General features: G+C 45.1%; 1 protein-coding gene across 2 annotated transcripts; it reads right to left on the bottom strand.

Annotated features, from left to right (window-relative positions):
• Nucleotides 1-847: 847 nt before the first annotated feature.
• Nucleotides 848-13760, bottom strand: LOC133136872 (flotillin-1). 2 transcript variants are annotated; one of them, XM_061254698.1, is made up of 13 exons: nt 13624-13760; nt 10470-10530; nt 9382-9457; nt 9164-9254; nt 8229-8372; nt 7255-7374; nt 6691-6786; nt 6357-6509; nt 5006-5187; nt 3976-4021; nt 3592-3729; nt 3295-3500; nt 848-3198 (listed from the first exon to the last, which is right to left on the bottom strand). In XM_061254698.1, exons 2-12 carry the CDS (start codon nt 10510-10512, stop codon nt 3315-3317), a joined length of 1275 nt encoding a protein of 424 aa, XP_061110682.1. In that variant the 5' UTR covers nt 10513-10530; nt 13624-13760; the 3' UTR covers nt 848-3198; nt 3295-3314. The 2 variants fall into 2 exon arrangements, with proteins under 2 accessions (XP_061110682.1, XP_061110683.1); XM_061254699.1 differs by having other exon boundaries at nt 3336-3500.
• Between the last annotated feature and the right edge of the window lie 209 nt (nt 13761-13969).

The following is a 13969-nucleotide window of genomic DNA, read 5'->3' as shown; positions in this document are numbered from 1 at the left end:
CCCACAGGTCAGCCCGGGACCACGCCGTGTGGAACCCAGAGGACTGCTCGCACTAACAGGGAAATCCTATTCTCACATTACAGGCAGGTGGTGCTGTACTGCGATGGCTGTGAAATAGCCATGAAATGATGGCTTCTGCCAGTGCTGGCACAGGATAAGATGGCATTGGAGGATTCCCAGAAGTCAACACGAGGGCAGGGAGAGTAGGGGCTTGTGAGCTTCCAGGTAGGATTGACACTGGCAGGGGCAGCGGATGCCCCCCTTTTGGCTGGGTCCGGACCAGCACGAGGCTGGATTGTGTGGAGTGTATCTGCTCCTCTGTAAAACATGCACTGTATACTGCTTATCAATAGCTTATTTTTTTAATTGAACATTTCAAGTTGTTCCTTGTCGTGCGAGTCCGTCTTCTGCATTTTTGGGTGTCTATTTTAACTGTGACCAGATTACAGCTTGGCAACATTAGTTGTTTTCACTGGCTGGTTGATATACTGTGCAGTGTGAGAAGCAGTATCAAATATCACAGAAACCGGAATAGCTCTTAAGCACAGTGGTTCAGATAATGAAAATTCCAATACGTGATAGGGAAAATCATATTTCCATTTTGAACTGACCTTAGAACCCCATGATGTTTTCATAAGCATCACTGCAGCAGCACAGCTTGCGTAGTTGGTGCGGATATGTTTTTGCGAGTGATTTCCATGTAAGAAATCGAGTGATCTCACTTGGACTTTGAGAAAAGTAAAGTGCTCAAAGTAGATATTCTATGGTGGACTAATCAATCTAAATGCCACACTGCATCACATACATGCGCACACGAAAAGAAAGACATCAGACTACAGAGCAGTAATTCAGTTACCATGGAGATTGTGTATTGTATGCAATTAGATGGTAATATTTCCTAAAAATACACACATGTAATAATATTCGATATCCCAGTGCACTAAAAACAGATTCAATACTACACAAAGGCAAATTCCAATTTGGCAAGTCATCCAAGTACAAAAAAAAAAAATCAATCAAGCTAACAACACAAACAAAAGCGAGTGCAATACAATTTATAAAGTGAAAATATGGATACTAGAACTGATGAAATAGCTTTCAAATTCCGATTTAACATCTCAAAATTACAAATTGAATGCCACAAGCCCAAAACCATTAGCCTAGTGCTACTCGGTATAGCTATGTAACTAGTAACAGTAGCAGAGTAACTAGTTTTCTTGTCTATTTTAGTTTCCATTTGAAGATAGTTACAGTAACACCAAACGCAAATAACGGTGACACGTGGTCAAAGGTGATTCATATCTAGAATACATACATCTTAACTGCATAATGAAATAGATCATCCTGGTGAACTGAGAAACTGTCAGTCAGCTTATTGTAATCAATCAAGCCTAACAGTCAGTTGATTGTTAAATACACCGTACTCTACATCATTTTTCTTCTTTCCCGATTGCCATACCTACTGTAAGTTCAGTAGTAATTCCAAAAGGTGAAGTTTGAATATTCCTGGTAGGTTTTGTATTATCTCCAGATAAGTCATTTATTTTCCCTCTTTTCATTTTGAATGTTTTTAATGCACAAACAAGAATAGTAATTATAAAAGCATGCAGGAAGGTGAGTCACAAAGCACACAAACTAAGACACAGAATTCAAAATCACACCGTTGACATCTATAAACAGACTACTTCACTATATTAGTTTTTAATATTAGTACGAGAGGACATAATGAGTTTGGTTACTGGGTCCAGGCACTTGACTGTGAACATGGCAAGGTGAAATGAAATGTTTATCTGAGGTACCCTGCGGAAATTATTTCAAGTAACCAGTGTTACTTCTCTCATTTGGTGGCAGCACACACTCAAGCCGTGCTGTGGAGCATTGGAAATTACTACCCCTCGCGGTTAGATCGTGCTGCTGCCATCTGGTGGACAGTGATTAAAATGCTTAATGTGCGACGGGAGAGCGCAACAGTTGTCTGCATCAGTGACCAAGTAGCTAGCACCTGACCTTCATTATGAAAGAGATTAAAATAGCCAGCACAGTTATTCCAGTACCATCACACATTCCATATTCACTCTTCTTCTTGCTCTCTTTTTAGCCTTCACTACAAACACCTGTTGGTCCTCTGTTCATTAAACTTCCTTCCCTCTCTTTCCAGCATGACCTCTTGCCTGCTTCAAGAACCGCTTGTCGCTAACATGTTCACATTCCTGGTATAAAAATGCAGTCCCTCTGATTTTTACAGAATAAGACCATATCATAAGTCCCTCAGACACAGCCGGCTAGCATGCGGTTGTGGTCGGCACCATGAGACAGCATAGCAGCAGAGAATGAGGGGAAAGGGAAATGGCAAGAAAAAAATAAGCAACCGACACGTTCAAAATGTAACTAAGCAACACAAAAACATGATTACAATGTCTGTAGGGAAAGAGTCTCCACACAGAATGCAGAGAATGACCTAAGAAATCAGGAAAAATAATTTTAAAAGATAAATATATATATTTTTTAAAACATAATCAACCATGTCCTCAGCCTGAGCACGACAGTTCCTTCGTTAGATTTGCAGTTTAAAAAAATGAAACAAAAAAAGGCTCAGAAAACAGGAAATTCACGGACAGATATGCATCTATTGTGTTTCTAGCCCTCATCTACGCAAGCCATTTCTCGATTCCAGTCAAACCCGTAGAAAATGAACAGAGGTTGTGAATGGAAAATTACATTACAGGTGGGATTTGAACTGGTCACTTCTTCCTTTGCTGATCAAGACGATGAGTGTAGAAGTGGGATATCAGACAGAAATGTTGATAGTGCGTTCACATGATCTGAATATAAGATGCACTTTGGGTTAGTTAGATAGCAAGGCAGTGGATAGAGGCAATTCTTTAGAAGGGGTGTAGAAACAGACAGACAGACAGGGAAACGTGCACACACATACAGAGAGGGGGAAGTGTTTTTGTACAGAGCTTAGGTTTAAGGGTAAGCTGTGATTGTAATCACATGCGGTCATAGTCGCACATACAGACAGACAGGGGGAAGTGTTTTTGAAGGAGCACAGAGCTATGCTTTAAGGGTAGGCTGTGATTCTAATCACATGCATTCACAGTCGCACATACAGACAGACAGGGTAGTGGTGAAACGCGCTGATGTTCGTTCGCTGGGGTCTGCCCGCGGTCTTCTTCAGCCCATACGCGTCGTCGCCTAAACACACAAAGAGACGCATTTAACGCTGCACTGGGGTACACTAGAGGGAGACATTGAGGTGTTTGCCCCTGTCGAGTCTCTGTACAGTCTCACCTGCGCGATACTGACTCCGGTCAGTCTCCGTGCGGTCTCACCTGAGCGATGCTGATTCCGGTCAGTTTCTGCACGGCGTCGGGCAGGCGGGTCATGATGTCCAGCACCTCTCCGGTCAGCTTGGCCGCGCCCACCTCCGAGCCCCCGCTGGACACCATGGTGACCTTCTGAGCGGCGGAGAGGGGCTTGCTGATCTCCTCGGCGATCTACGAGAGGACGGGAGGGACACGCGGTCAGAGCCCTTCCGCACCCGCGGTCCCACGGGCCCACAGCCGCCCTGTGTGGAGGGCCTCTCACCAGGGGCAGCTTCTCCAGCAGCATGTCCACCATCGCCCCCTCCTGGTACTGCTGGAACGCCTCCGCCTTCTTAGCCATCTGCTCCGCATCCGCCCGGCCCTTAGCCTCCACAGCAAAGGCCTCTGCCTCGCCCTTCACCTGAGGGAGACGCCACAGACAGAGCAAGAGGGAGAGAGGAAGCATTAGAAAAAAAGATGGGGGACAGAACGCGTACAAACCTATCTTGAGTAACGCTGCCGTCAAAAAATGTTTAAATGAGAAATCCAAGGCGGAGGGACAAGGACAGAGAGTGAGGCAGGGGAAATGGAGAGACGGTTGGGAGCACAGCCCGCTCAGAGAGAGGCCGGCTGCTGGCCTAGCACCAGGGGGACGGAGGGCACTCACTCTGATGGACTCGGCCTCTGCCTCAGCCTCCATGATGAGCTGGATCCTGTAGGGACAGAGAACCGTCACTCTTAAGAAGTGAAAGTGTAGTTTGCACTAGTTTTAAACACTCGTCCCTAGAAGTGAAAGGGTATAGTTTACACTAGCTTTCAACACTCATCCATTGAAGAGAAGGTTTATATTTTAAATGAATTTACAACAGTCGTCCCTATAAGAGAAGTGTATAGTTTACATGAAGAAGAGAAAAGGCAGACGTGCTGCGGCACCTCCTCGTAGGGAGGGGGAGAGGAGGGCTTTAGGCAGACGTAGGGAGGGGGGAGAGGAGGGCTTTAGGCAGACGTAGGGAGGGGGAGAGGTGGGCTTTAGGAAGACGTAGGGAGGGGGGAGAGGTGGGCTTTAGGCAGATGTAGGGAGGGAGGAGAGGAGGGCTTTAGGCAGATGTAGGGAGGGAGGAGAGGAGGGCTTTAGGCAGACGTAGGGAGGGGGGAGAGGAGGGCTTTAGGCAGACGTAGGGAGGGGGAGAGGAGGGCTTTAGGCAGACGTAGGGAGGGGGAGAGGAGGGCTTTAGGCAGACGTAGGGAGGGGGAGAGGAGGGCTTTAGGCAGACGTAGGGAGGGGGGAGAGGAGGGCTTTAGGCAGACGTAGGGAGGGGGGAGAGGAGGGCTTTAGGCAGACGTAGGGAGGGAGGAGAGGAGGGCTTTAGGCAGACGTAGGGAGGGGAAGAGGAGGGCTTTCGGCAGACGGGGGGAGGGGGAGAGGAGGGCTTTAGGCAGACGTAGGGAGGGGGAGAGGTGGGCTTTAGGCAGACGTAGGGAGGGGGAGAGGTGGGCTTTAGGCAGACGTAGGGAGGGGGAGAGGTGGGCTTTAGGCAGACGTAGGGAGGGGGGGAGAGGAGGGCTTTAGGCAGACGTAGGGAGGGGGGAGAGGAGGGCTTTAGGCAGACGTAGGGAGGGGGAGAGGAGGGCTTTAGGCAGACGTAGGGAGGGGGAGAGGAGGGCTTTAGCCAGACGTAGGGAGGGGGAGAACTCACCGCTCTGCCTCAGCCAGCCTCTCCAGCCGGTATCTCTCGGCCTCCGCCGGCTTCTTCACCTTGGCCTCCAGCTCCTTCTCCTTGCGGGTGATCTCCTGCTCCTGGAGCATGATCTGCTGGGAGCGCTCCACCACCTGCACCTGCATCTTCTCCTCCTCGATGCGCTGCTTCGTCTTCGCCACCTGGAGGCGACAGAGAGTCACACTGTTGCACACTGTGGTACAGGCACCCGGGGCTAGATCAAGCAAAAAACCATGGAGCGCAGTTTGTGCCAAAATTATCCCAGCCATATTAAAGACCACACAACCACAACCACCACCAACAGTTAACAAATATTGTGCGCAGAGATCCTGATAACCCCTGTGGAGTCCCTCCCTCGGAGCTAATTATCAGCGAGCCAATTATGCCGCTCCACGAGAGCTGGCCAAACTCAGCTTTGGCAGGACCGGGAATCGAACCCTGTCTAGCCCTGGGTACAGTAACGTGCACTGTATGTGTACTGTAATGTGTACTATAACAAACTGATGCCTGCATCAAGGTCCGTTACTTTAGCCGTGCACTAGCGGCTAAAGTAACACCAAATACACAACTAAAGTAAACGGCTGGCTTTGCTAACACCTAAAGTTCAGACAGTGCTGACTCAATGTTAAGCGAAGTGAAAAGTTTCACCACTTACAAGAGAATCATTTTAATTTGGCACACAAGTAATGGGGCTGGAGTAATAACAACCAATAAGAAACCACTGAGCCAAGGAAGAGACAAATTTAATGACCAGAAAATGGACCTCTTCAATACCACCATCTCAATTCAAAGAATAGGACAATTTCAAATTTATGATTTTTTTATTAAACCAAAATGGTCATTGGTTTTTGGAATTGTCTAAATCAGAAAACAAATTATAGGGGGCAGGGCTGCATGTGTTTTATAGCAGTTTTGTGCTGTATTGCTGTGCTGCATGTGTCTCGTTGCTGTGTCTTAACGTTGTGCGGTTTGTCTTAGCGTTGTGCGGTTTGTCTTAACGTTGTGCTGTTTGTCTTAACGTTGTGCTGTTTGTCTTAACGTTGTGCTGTTTGTCTTAACGTTGTGCTGTTTGTCTTAACGTTGTGCGGATTTTGTCTTAACGTTGTGCGGTTTTTGTCTTAACGTTGTGCGGTTTGTCTTAACGTTGTGCGGTTTGTCTTAACGTTGTACGGTTTGTCTTAACGTTGTGCGGTTTGTCTTAACGTTGTGCTGTTTGTCTTAACGTTGTGCGGTTTTTGTCTTAACGTTGTGCGGTTTTTGTCTTAACGTTGTGCGGTTTTTGTCTTAACGTTGTGCAGTTTTTGTCTTAACATTGTGCAGTTTATCGTACCTGCAGCTGGTAGGCCATCTCAGACTCAGCCTGCTTGGTGTGCACCTCTATGTCATAGGCAGCTTTCTTCAGCTCAAAGTCCCTCTGAGCTTTGGCCATTTCGATCTCATTCAAATACTGAGCAGAGATCTTCTCCTGCATTGCATGGGCTTCCTGCTCACACAAAGAGAGAGAGAGAGAAGTGATTGAGAGGGAGGAAGAGCAAACGTGTGTCTACATGTCTGTGCATATGCATGTGTGTCTGTGTGTTCACACAGTCCAAAGGCTGGAGATGTGGAGGGTGGAGAGGTAAAGAGAGGGAGAGATGTGGGAGGGAGAAGAGGAGAAGACTCACCCTGATGACGGCGTCCCTCTTGTTCTGGGCCTCCCCTATCCGGGCATCTTTCTGAACCTGCGCTGTTCGAGCCTTGCCCAGGGAGTTCAGATAATCCTGACACAGAGAGAGAGTTCAGCTACACACACTGACCATGCCTGCTCACCTTGCAACACACACACCACGCATGCACTCTTAACCCAGTCAAACACATACCAAACATGTACTTAACCCAGTCGAACACACACCAAACATGCACTTAACCCAGTGAAACACACACCAAACACGCAATCTCACCCAGTCAAACACACACCAAACATGCACTTAACCCAGTCAAACACACACCAAACACGCACTGTCACCCGACAAAATACACACCATGCATACACTCTCACCCAACAAAACACAGACCATGCATACTCTCACCCAACAAAACACAGACCATGCATACTCTCACCCAAAAAAAACACACACCATGCATACACTCTCACCCAACAAAACACACACTCCCAGAAGTGTGAGAGATGGTTCATTCAACCCAACACCCAATGGCCATGCAGAGACAGTGGGAAGACATGGACCCACCTGGTCATCATGAACATCCTTCAGCGTGTAGCTGACAACACTGATGCCCATGTTGACCAGGTCAGATGAGGCCACTTTGAACACCTGCTCCGAAAACTTCTTGCGGTCCTTATAGATCTCCTGGGGGAGGGGAAGAGGTAAAAACATGAGCAGGCAAGCTGGCTCCACTAGTTTATGAACATACTTAATGAAAAAACATGCTGAAAAGAACGAGGAGGTCGCAGAGGTGCCGTTTGTCGCAGAGGTGCAAACGACAACTTTATGAAGGTCATATTAAGCTTCTGTTTGTAAACTTCTGAGTTGGCCGTACATGCACGAGAAAGGTCTGTTTGAGAGTTTTTGGATGGGGGCAAATGTGGTGAACTGGTGTTGAAAATGGGATATTGTGGAAAAGAAAGTAATACCAGGGTGTATGGTATTATCAGCACACAGTGCAACCCTAGTGGAGTGTAGTGTCTCAGTGTACAGTTACAGTGTGTAGATATGCTTCAGTAGGGTGTTGTGTCTCAGTGTGTAGATATGATTCAGTAGGGTGTAGTGTCTCAGTGTGTAGATATGATTCAGTAGGGTGTAGTGTCTCAGTGTGTAGATATGATTCAGTAGGGTGTAGTGTCTCAGTGTGTAGATATGCTTCAGTAGGGTGTAGTGTCTCAGTGTGTAGATATGCTTCAGTAGGGTGTAGTGTCTCAGTGTGTAGATATGCTTCAGTAGGGTGTAGTGTCTCAGTGTGTAGATATGCTTCAGTAGGGTGTTGTGTCTCAGTGTGTAGATATGCTTCAGTAGGGTGTTGTGTCTCAGTGTGTAGATATGCTTCAGTAGGGTGTTGTGTCTCAGTGTGTAGATATGCTTCAGTATGGTGTAGTCTCTCAGTGTGTAGTTATGCTTCGGTGTGGTATTGTGTCTCAGTGTGTAGTTATGCTTCAGTGTGGTGTAGTGTCCGGTCTAGTTGTTCATCAGCTGGTGTAGTCACATGCCTCCACAGTGAGGTGGGCAATGATGGCTCTCTGGTGGCCCTCCAGCGTTTCCAGGGCGATCTGGGCGATCTCATGCTCTGACTTCCCCATGAACATCTGGCAAGCAGCTGCCAGCATCTCCTTATTCTGCCCCTGGATCTTCATCTGGAGAGGAGAGGTCACAGCAGGTCAGACACACTGACCTACCTCACACTGTAGGACATTAACACTGACACACACTTCAGAATATCAACACTGAGAACATATACAGCATACACACTGACCTACCTCACACTGTAGGACATTAACACTGAGAACATCAACAGCACACACAAAGTACATTAACACTGACTATCTGTTCTGGCTCCACGGTGGTGGAATGAACTCCCCATTGAGGTCAGAACTGTAGAATCTCTTCCCACCTTCAAGCGCAAACCTCTCCCCGTCCCTCCCTACCTCCCTGTGAACCTTAATTGTTGTCTTTCTGTGATTTACTTTTTTGTGTATTGGTATTTTTAGTTTGGCCAGGTAAGCAGTGTTTGGCTAGTTAAGTTTGGTCACTTTTGCTTTGTTGTTTGTTTGTTTGGGGCGGCTTGTAGCGTAGTGGTTAAGGTAAATGACTGGGACAGGCAAGGTCAGGGGTTCAAATCCTAGTGTAAATGCAGTAAGATCCGCACAGCCGTTGGGCCCTTCAGCAAGGCCCTTAACCCTGCATTGCTCCGGGAGAGGATTGTCTCCTGCTTAGTCTAATCCACTGTACGTCGCTCTGGATAAGAGCGTCTGCCAAATGCCAATAATGTAATGTAATGTTTAAAATAAAAATAATTATCCCTGGTTATGGGTATGCACTTTGCCAAATGCCATTAATGTAATGTAATGTAATATAATGATAAGATATCACAGAATACATGCTGATTGACGGCTAATGCCTTAAGAAAAGAGGAAATGGATGAGACCTGGGCAATGCCAGTGACAGAGATGGGCACTCCGTGTCGGGTGTACACTTTATCGCTCTTCACGTTCAGAGTCAGGGTGTTCAGGGAGATCCTGAAGGAAAGAAAGGGAAAGGGTTAATGGACTGAACACAAACACACACACGTGTGCACACACGGATGCTTTCACACACAAACATGAACACATTCACATGTCGAAGGATATGTGGTGACCCGCGTACCTCTGGATCCGCTGAATACAGGGTATTACAAACACCCGGCCTCCAGCGATCATCAGAGGAGGGGAGCGGCAGACCCCTGAGAGAGAAGCCAAAAAACAATATGCATTCAGATATATGGGCTATGCTAAGACCTGAAGAAAATGACCTGTAAACCAAGTACACCAACTCCATTACACGTAATCTGCTTAGATTTTCCATGGGTCTCATCTGACCATAGCACTCTCTCCCAGTCATAATTCCAATGAGGTTTGGCAAACTCAAGATGCTTGGTTTTGTTTATTGTGCTCAGTAAGGTGTCATTTTATGTTTTGTTTTAAGGCTTGGTGACACCAAGACACAACCAATCTCTGTTATTCTTAATTGTGACACTACACCACAGTGACAGAATGACAGAATATAGTCCATTTTTTTTCTTTTTTTTTAAAGATATTTTTTCAGCTTTATTGGACAGTATATAGAGACAGGAAGAATGGGGGCGAGAGAGAGGGAAAGACATGCGACAAATTGTCAGACGGTCGGATTCGAACCGTTGACGTCGCGGCTCACAATGAGCATGCGGTCAGTGCTCTGCAGGCTGCGCCACCGAGACACCCAATATAGTCCATTTAGACTGAGATTAGCTCAAATCTAAAATCAGAGATGCTCTTCTGCATACCATTGTTGTTATGCATGGTTATTTGCATAACAGGCCCTTCTCCTCTGACCTCTCTGATTAAAAAGGCGTTTTTGCCCGCAAAACTGCTGCTCACTAGATGTTTTCTGTTTTTCACACCATTCTCTGCAAACTATACAGACTGTTGTGCCTGACAATTCCAGGAGATCAGCAGTTACAGAAATACTCAATCCACCCTGTCTGGCAGCAACAATCATTGAAATACATGTTAAGATCCATGGCATTTAGGTCTAAATCTTACACAGGAAAAAAAAAATGCAGCACCATTACCAAATTGCAGTGATGAAAACAACGGTTTTTCGCAGGGAAGGAAACTTCTTTTGTTATGCAACTTTGATGCATCAGTTATCAGCAATTGTAAAATCTCAACCGTCTTAACGATGCGGCGATACTGACACACAATAGGAAGTCTTACCCGACACCACCATTGCCTCATTTGGCCCGCAGGTGTAGAACATTTTCACTCAGGGCAGCAACTGCAAAATGTACAAATGTGTCAATATAAATAGGACTGTGTACAGGCACCAACACCAAAAGGGAGTTACGCTGGATCTTCAAATATTTCCTGGGGGACCAATTAAATTGGTGTACGCAGGCCAAATATTTTCCCTGCACTACTTATGAAACACTATGAACAAAAGTACTGTAGATGCAAACATATGACACAAAACATATGGCTTCATAATGTACTACTGTATTAGTCTGTCACTAGTAGGGATGGTCCACACACTCACACCAGGACAGAGTCACAATATTAGATGGATTTGACCCCACTCTCCCCACACCTAATTCAGAATATAAGTTAAAGAACATCTGTGTAAGGTTGCATTTGGTCCGCAGTCTGTCAACCTGCTGTACTAATTGACTGCACATAACTGTAATTTCATTAAATTAAACAAATGTAAAAGTCTTAATGGGCATTCTCAAACCACAAGGGCCTGGTCAAACATTTCAAGTTCATTCTCTTCAAAGCCATTTTAAGCAGGAGTGGTGTAGAATGCAGATGAAGGCCACAGTCAATTTGTCCCACAGCTAAACCGAAACAAAGCAGCCGGGCCTAGAGAGGAATTAGTGCCTGTGCACGGTGTCTCAGGCTATTCTCCACGCGATGAAGTGTCCAGGTCTCTGACTGTCTGTGCAGTGGAGGAGCACATTGGCCGTTCGTAAGTCCGAGTTCACAGGGTGATTTTGTTTTTTCCCCCCCCCACAGTGTATCGCTCAGTCCTGTGCTGTTTTGGGGGCCCTTTCGCTGGTAGAGAAATTTGTGTTTGGAGGGTCGATTCTATTAGTTTGTTATCAATATGAAAGGATGCTCTGTTTTGCATTGACAATCACTGCAGTCCTAACGGAATGCCTCCAATTCTGTATGAATTTCAAATTGGGCTACCTTCTGTACGGACTGGTCAAGCACAAGCACAGTGCATTTTGGGGAGTATATATACAAAGTTTTGTCATGTATAGTATAGGTATTAATGCATGGAGAAGCGTCATAAGAAAATATAAATGTAGAGATCCTCACCAAGAGCCAAGATGCTGCCACCAGCACTACATCTCACGATGTGCAGGTCAAAGTCGACAGTGACTCATGGCAGTCATGTAGCTGCTTTTTATTTCCCACCATTTTATTGATGGGCTTGGCTTTCCCTTCTTCCAAAAGAAGTTTAAGACGAACCCAGGTCAATTGCCAGAGCAGCAAAAGCGAGATCAATAAACCCATTCCACAGCAGAACAAATCAGACATTACCATGCAGAGTTTTTTGTGTATTAATTAAATCAATGTATTCCCAACAACAACATTTCAAACCATCTCTTTCAATTATATAAAGTGGCGTTTCCATTCACAAGAGATACTCTACTAGATAGGAGAGCATAACTGAACAATTTGTTCAGTAACACCTTACTTGAACAGCTGCTATGTCATGTACATGCCAGTGTTATATCAGCCATATGACGAGGGGTTCAAAAAAAGTGTTAATTTAAAGAAAACATAATTTAAATAATAAATTAAGGCACTATATTTTATGTGCAATTCACACGATGCAATTTTTGTTACGCCCTGCTGAAGGTCTCTTCCCATGTGCAGCACGTAATGTCAGAAAACTTCAACACGCACAGGAAATCAGGAATGTGCATGCATGCACTACTCTAACGTTGACACAGTAGCTTGTTGACACAGTAGCTGATAAAGCGAGCTTAAATCAATGCACAATTGTCTGATGTACAGGCCCCGGTCGTCTACAGAAGGAGATGCTTGATGTTGTGGATACATTTTACTTAGTACGGACACATTCTAAATAGGGGTTTGAATTACTAGTCTGAACACACCATAACTTTCCCAGGGTTACCAGGTTGATTCCACAATTCCAAAGCACAACCAACTACTAAATAAATCCAGCTAGCCAGTGACACCATACATGGCGTACTTACAGCAAGATCACTACATAAACACACCTGTCCATCTGTGTTCTGGGGAAGGTAAACACGTTTATCAATCTCATTGGTAAACTGGAAATGTGTAATCCGTGGAATACATTTGATGCTGATGTAAACATAAAAGGTAGCCATTTATTCACTTCAAATAACAAGGTCCGACCCGATATTATTAATTATCCTTCTGCATTAGTCCGCATACACGCCCATTTTTTCCAATGCGCCCGCCAGTAGCGTTCTTTTGGTTTGATTAACTTTGATTTTAGCCTTAGCGTTCTTACCTGTCTCGGTGGGTATTACCCACAAGTAGACTGACATTAACTAACTGAAGCGCGTATCAAGAATGGAGTTGAATAACATCCACATGGCTTTTCTCAATTCACAGCGTGTAAATGGGTTATCGTTGAATTTCGGTTAAATTGAAATAATGTTATTTTTTAAAGTCTAATTAAGCAGATAACATGACTTCGTGCCTGACTCTCTGTCAATAGTTTAACAGATGTAGGCTAACCAGTATATACAGTTAAAGTAGCTGTGGGAGACATTGGTAATAGCTTGTCATCTATGCGATTCGTTGTATTTTCTAAAACCACCTCAACTATAATTTGCCAACACCATAGCCATATTTATCTCATGGCTAGCTAGCTACGCTGTGTAAGTTAGTTAACTAGCTAGCTAGCTAATATCGAACAAAGTAGTTAGCGGTAGGCTAGCAAGACGACACATTGGCTTCAAGGGCTACAAATTGTATACAAGGGCTACAAAGGGCTACAATATCCACGCTGTTCTTTACAGTAACAGTAACGGTAACATCAACAAACCCTGCAATCAGTCAGTTATTAGCATAGCGCAACTCAATTTCTGTAAGTATACCAACGCCCACCAATCTAGCTAATGTGGTTAACGTTAACGAAGCTAACGAACAGGAGGCCCAGTTACACCAGCTACCTTAGCGAAGCTTAAGCCCTAGTTTAATACGTTCGCTAGCCAGCGTCACCGTACAATACTAGCTAAGTAGTTAGCTTTTTGGCTAAATGCCACTAGTAACTTGGATATTCCTTGGTTCCACAAAGTGAGAAGGATGAATCATATAATTTAAACACACTCGGAATATATATATATTTACAGACATAACTTACCAACCGTGGGCTGGATCTATAAATACAGACTGTGGAGGCTTGTCCAATATTTAGCAAACGAGAAATTTTACAACTGCCTTACGTCAAGGGCTGTTTCTCCACCTCTCTCTCCGCAGTATGCCACGCCCACGGTGAGGAAGCACTCGTCCGCCCTCTGGCGTTTGGAATTGTGTAATAACTACTTGTGTTTTGTTAAGCGCAGTAAACTGCTCTAAGTTTCATCTCAATCTGTACAATAGGTAAGATTTTTGTGTTAAAACATTGTTACAAGACCATTTTAAATCTCTTCCTATCATTGCAAAAGGCTCACTGACATGTTGACTCACCATCTGCCTGTGTTTATAGT

The sequence above is a fragment of the Conger conger genome, chromosome 9 (genome assembly GCF_963514075.1).
Source record: "Conger conger chromosome 9, fConCon1.1, whole genome shotgun sequence".
Taxonomy (NCBI): domain Eukaryota; kingdom Metazoa; phylum Chordata; class Actinopteri; order Anguilliformes; family Congridae; genus Conger; species Conger conger.
The sequence above is the reverse complement of the archived record's forward strand: the minus strand, read 5'-3'. Positions and strand labels throughout refer to the sequence as shown.

Bases quoted from the DNA above. Each gene is read 5' to 3' on its own strand.
- LOC133136872 (XM_061254698.1), bottom strand. From the start codon at position 10,512: ATGTTCTACACCTGCGGGCCAAATGAGGCAATGGTGGTGTCGG. The intron at 9,458-10,469 runs GTAAGACTTCCT...CTTCTCTCTCAG, and splicing joins TGAGGCAATGGTGGTGTCGG to GGGTCTGCCGCTCCCCTCCT. The intron at 8,373-9,163 runs GTCTCATCCATT...TCTCCTCTCCAG, and splicing joins CTGTCACTGGCATTGCCCAG to ATGAAGATCCAGGGGCAGAA.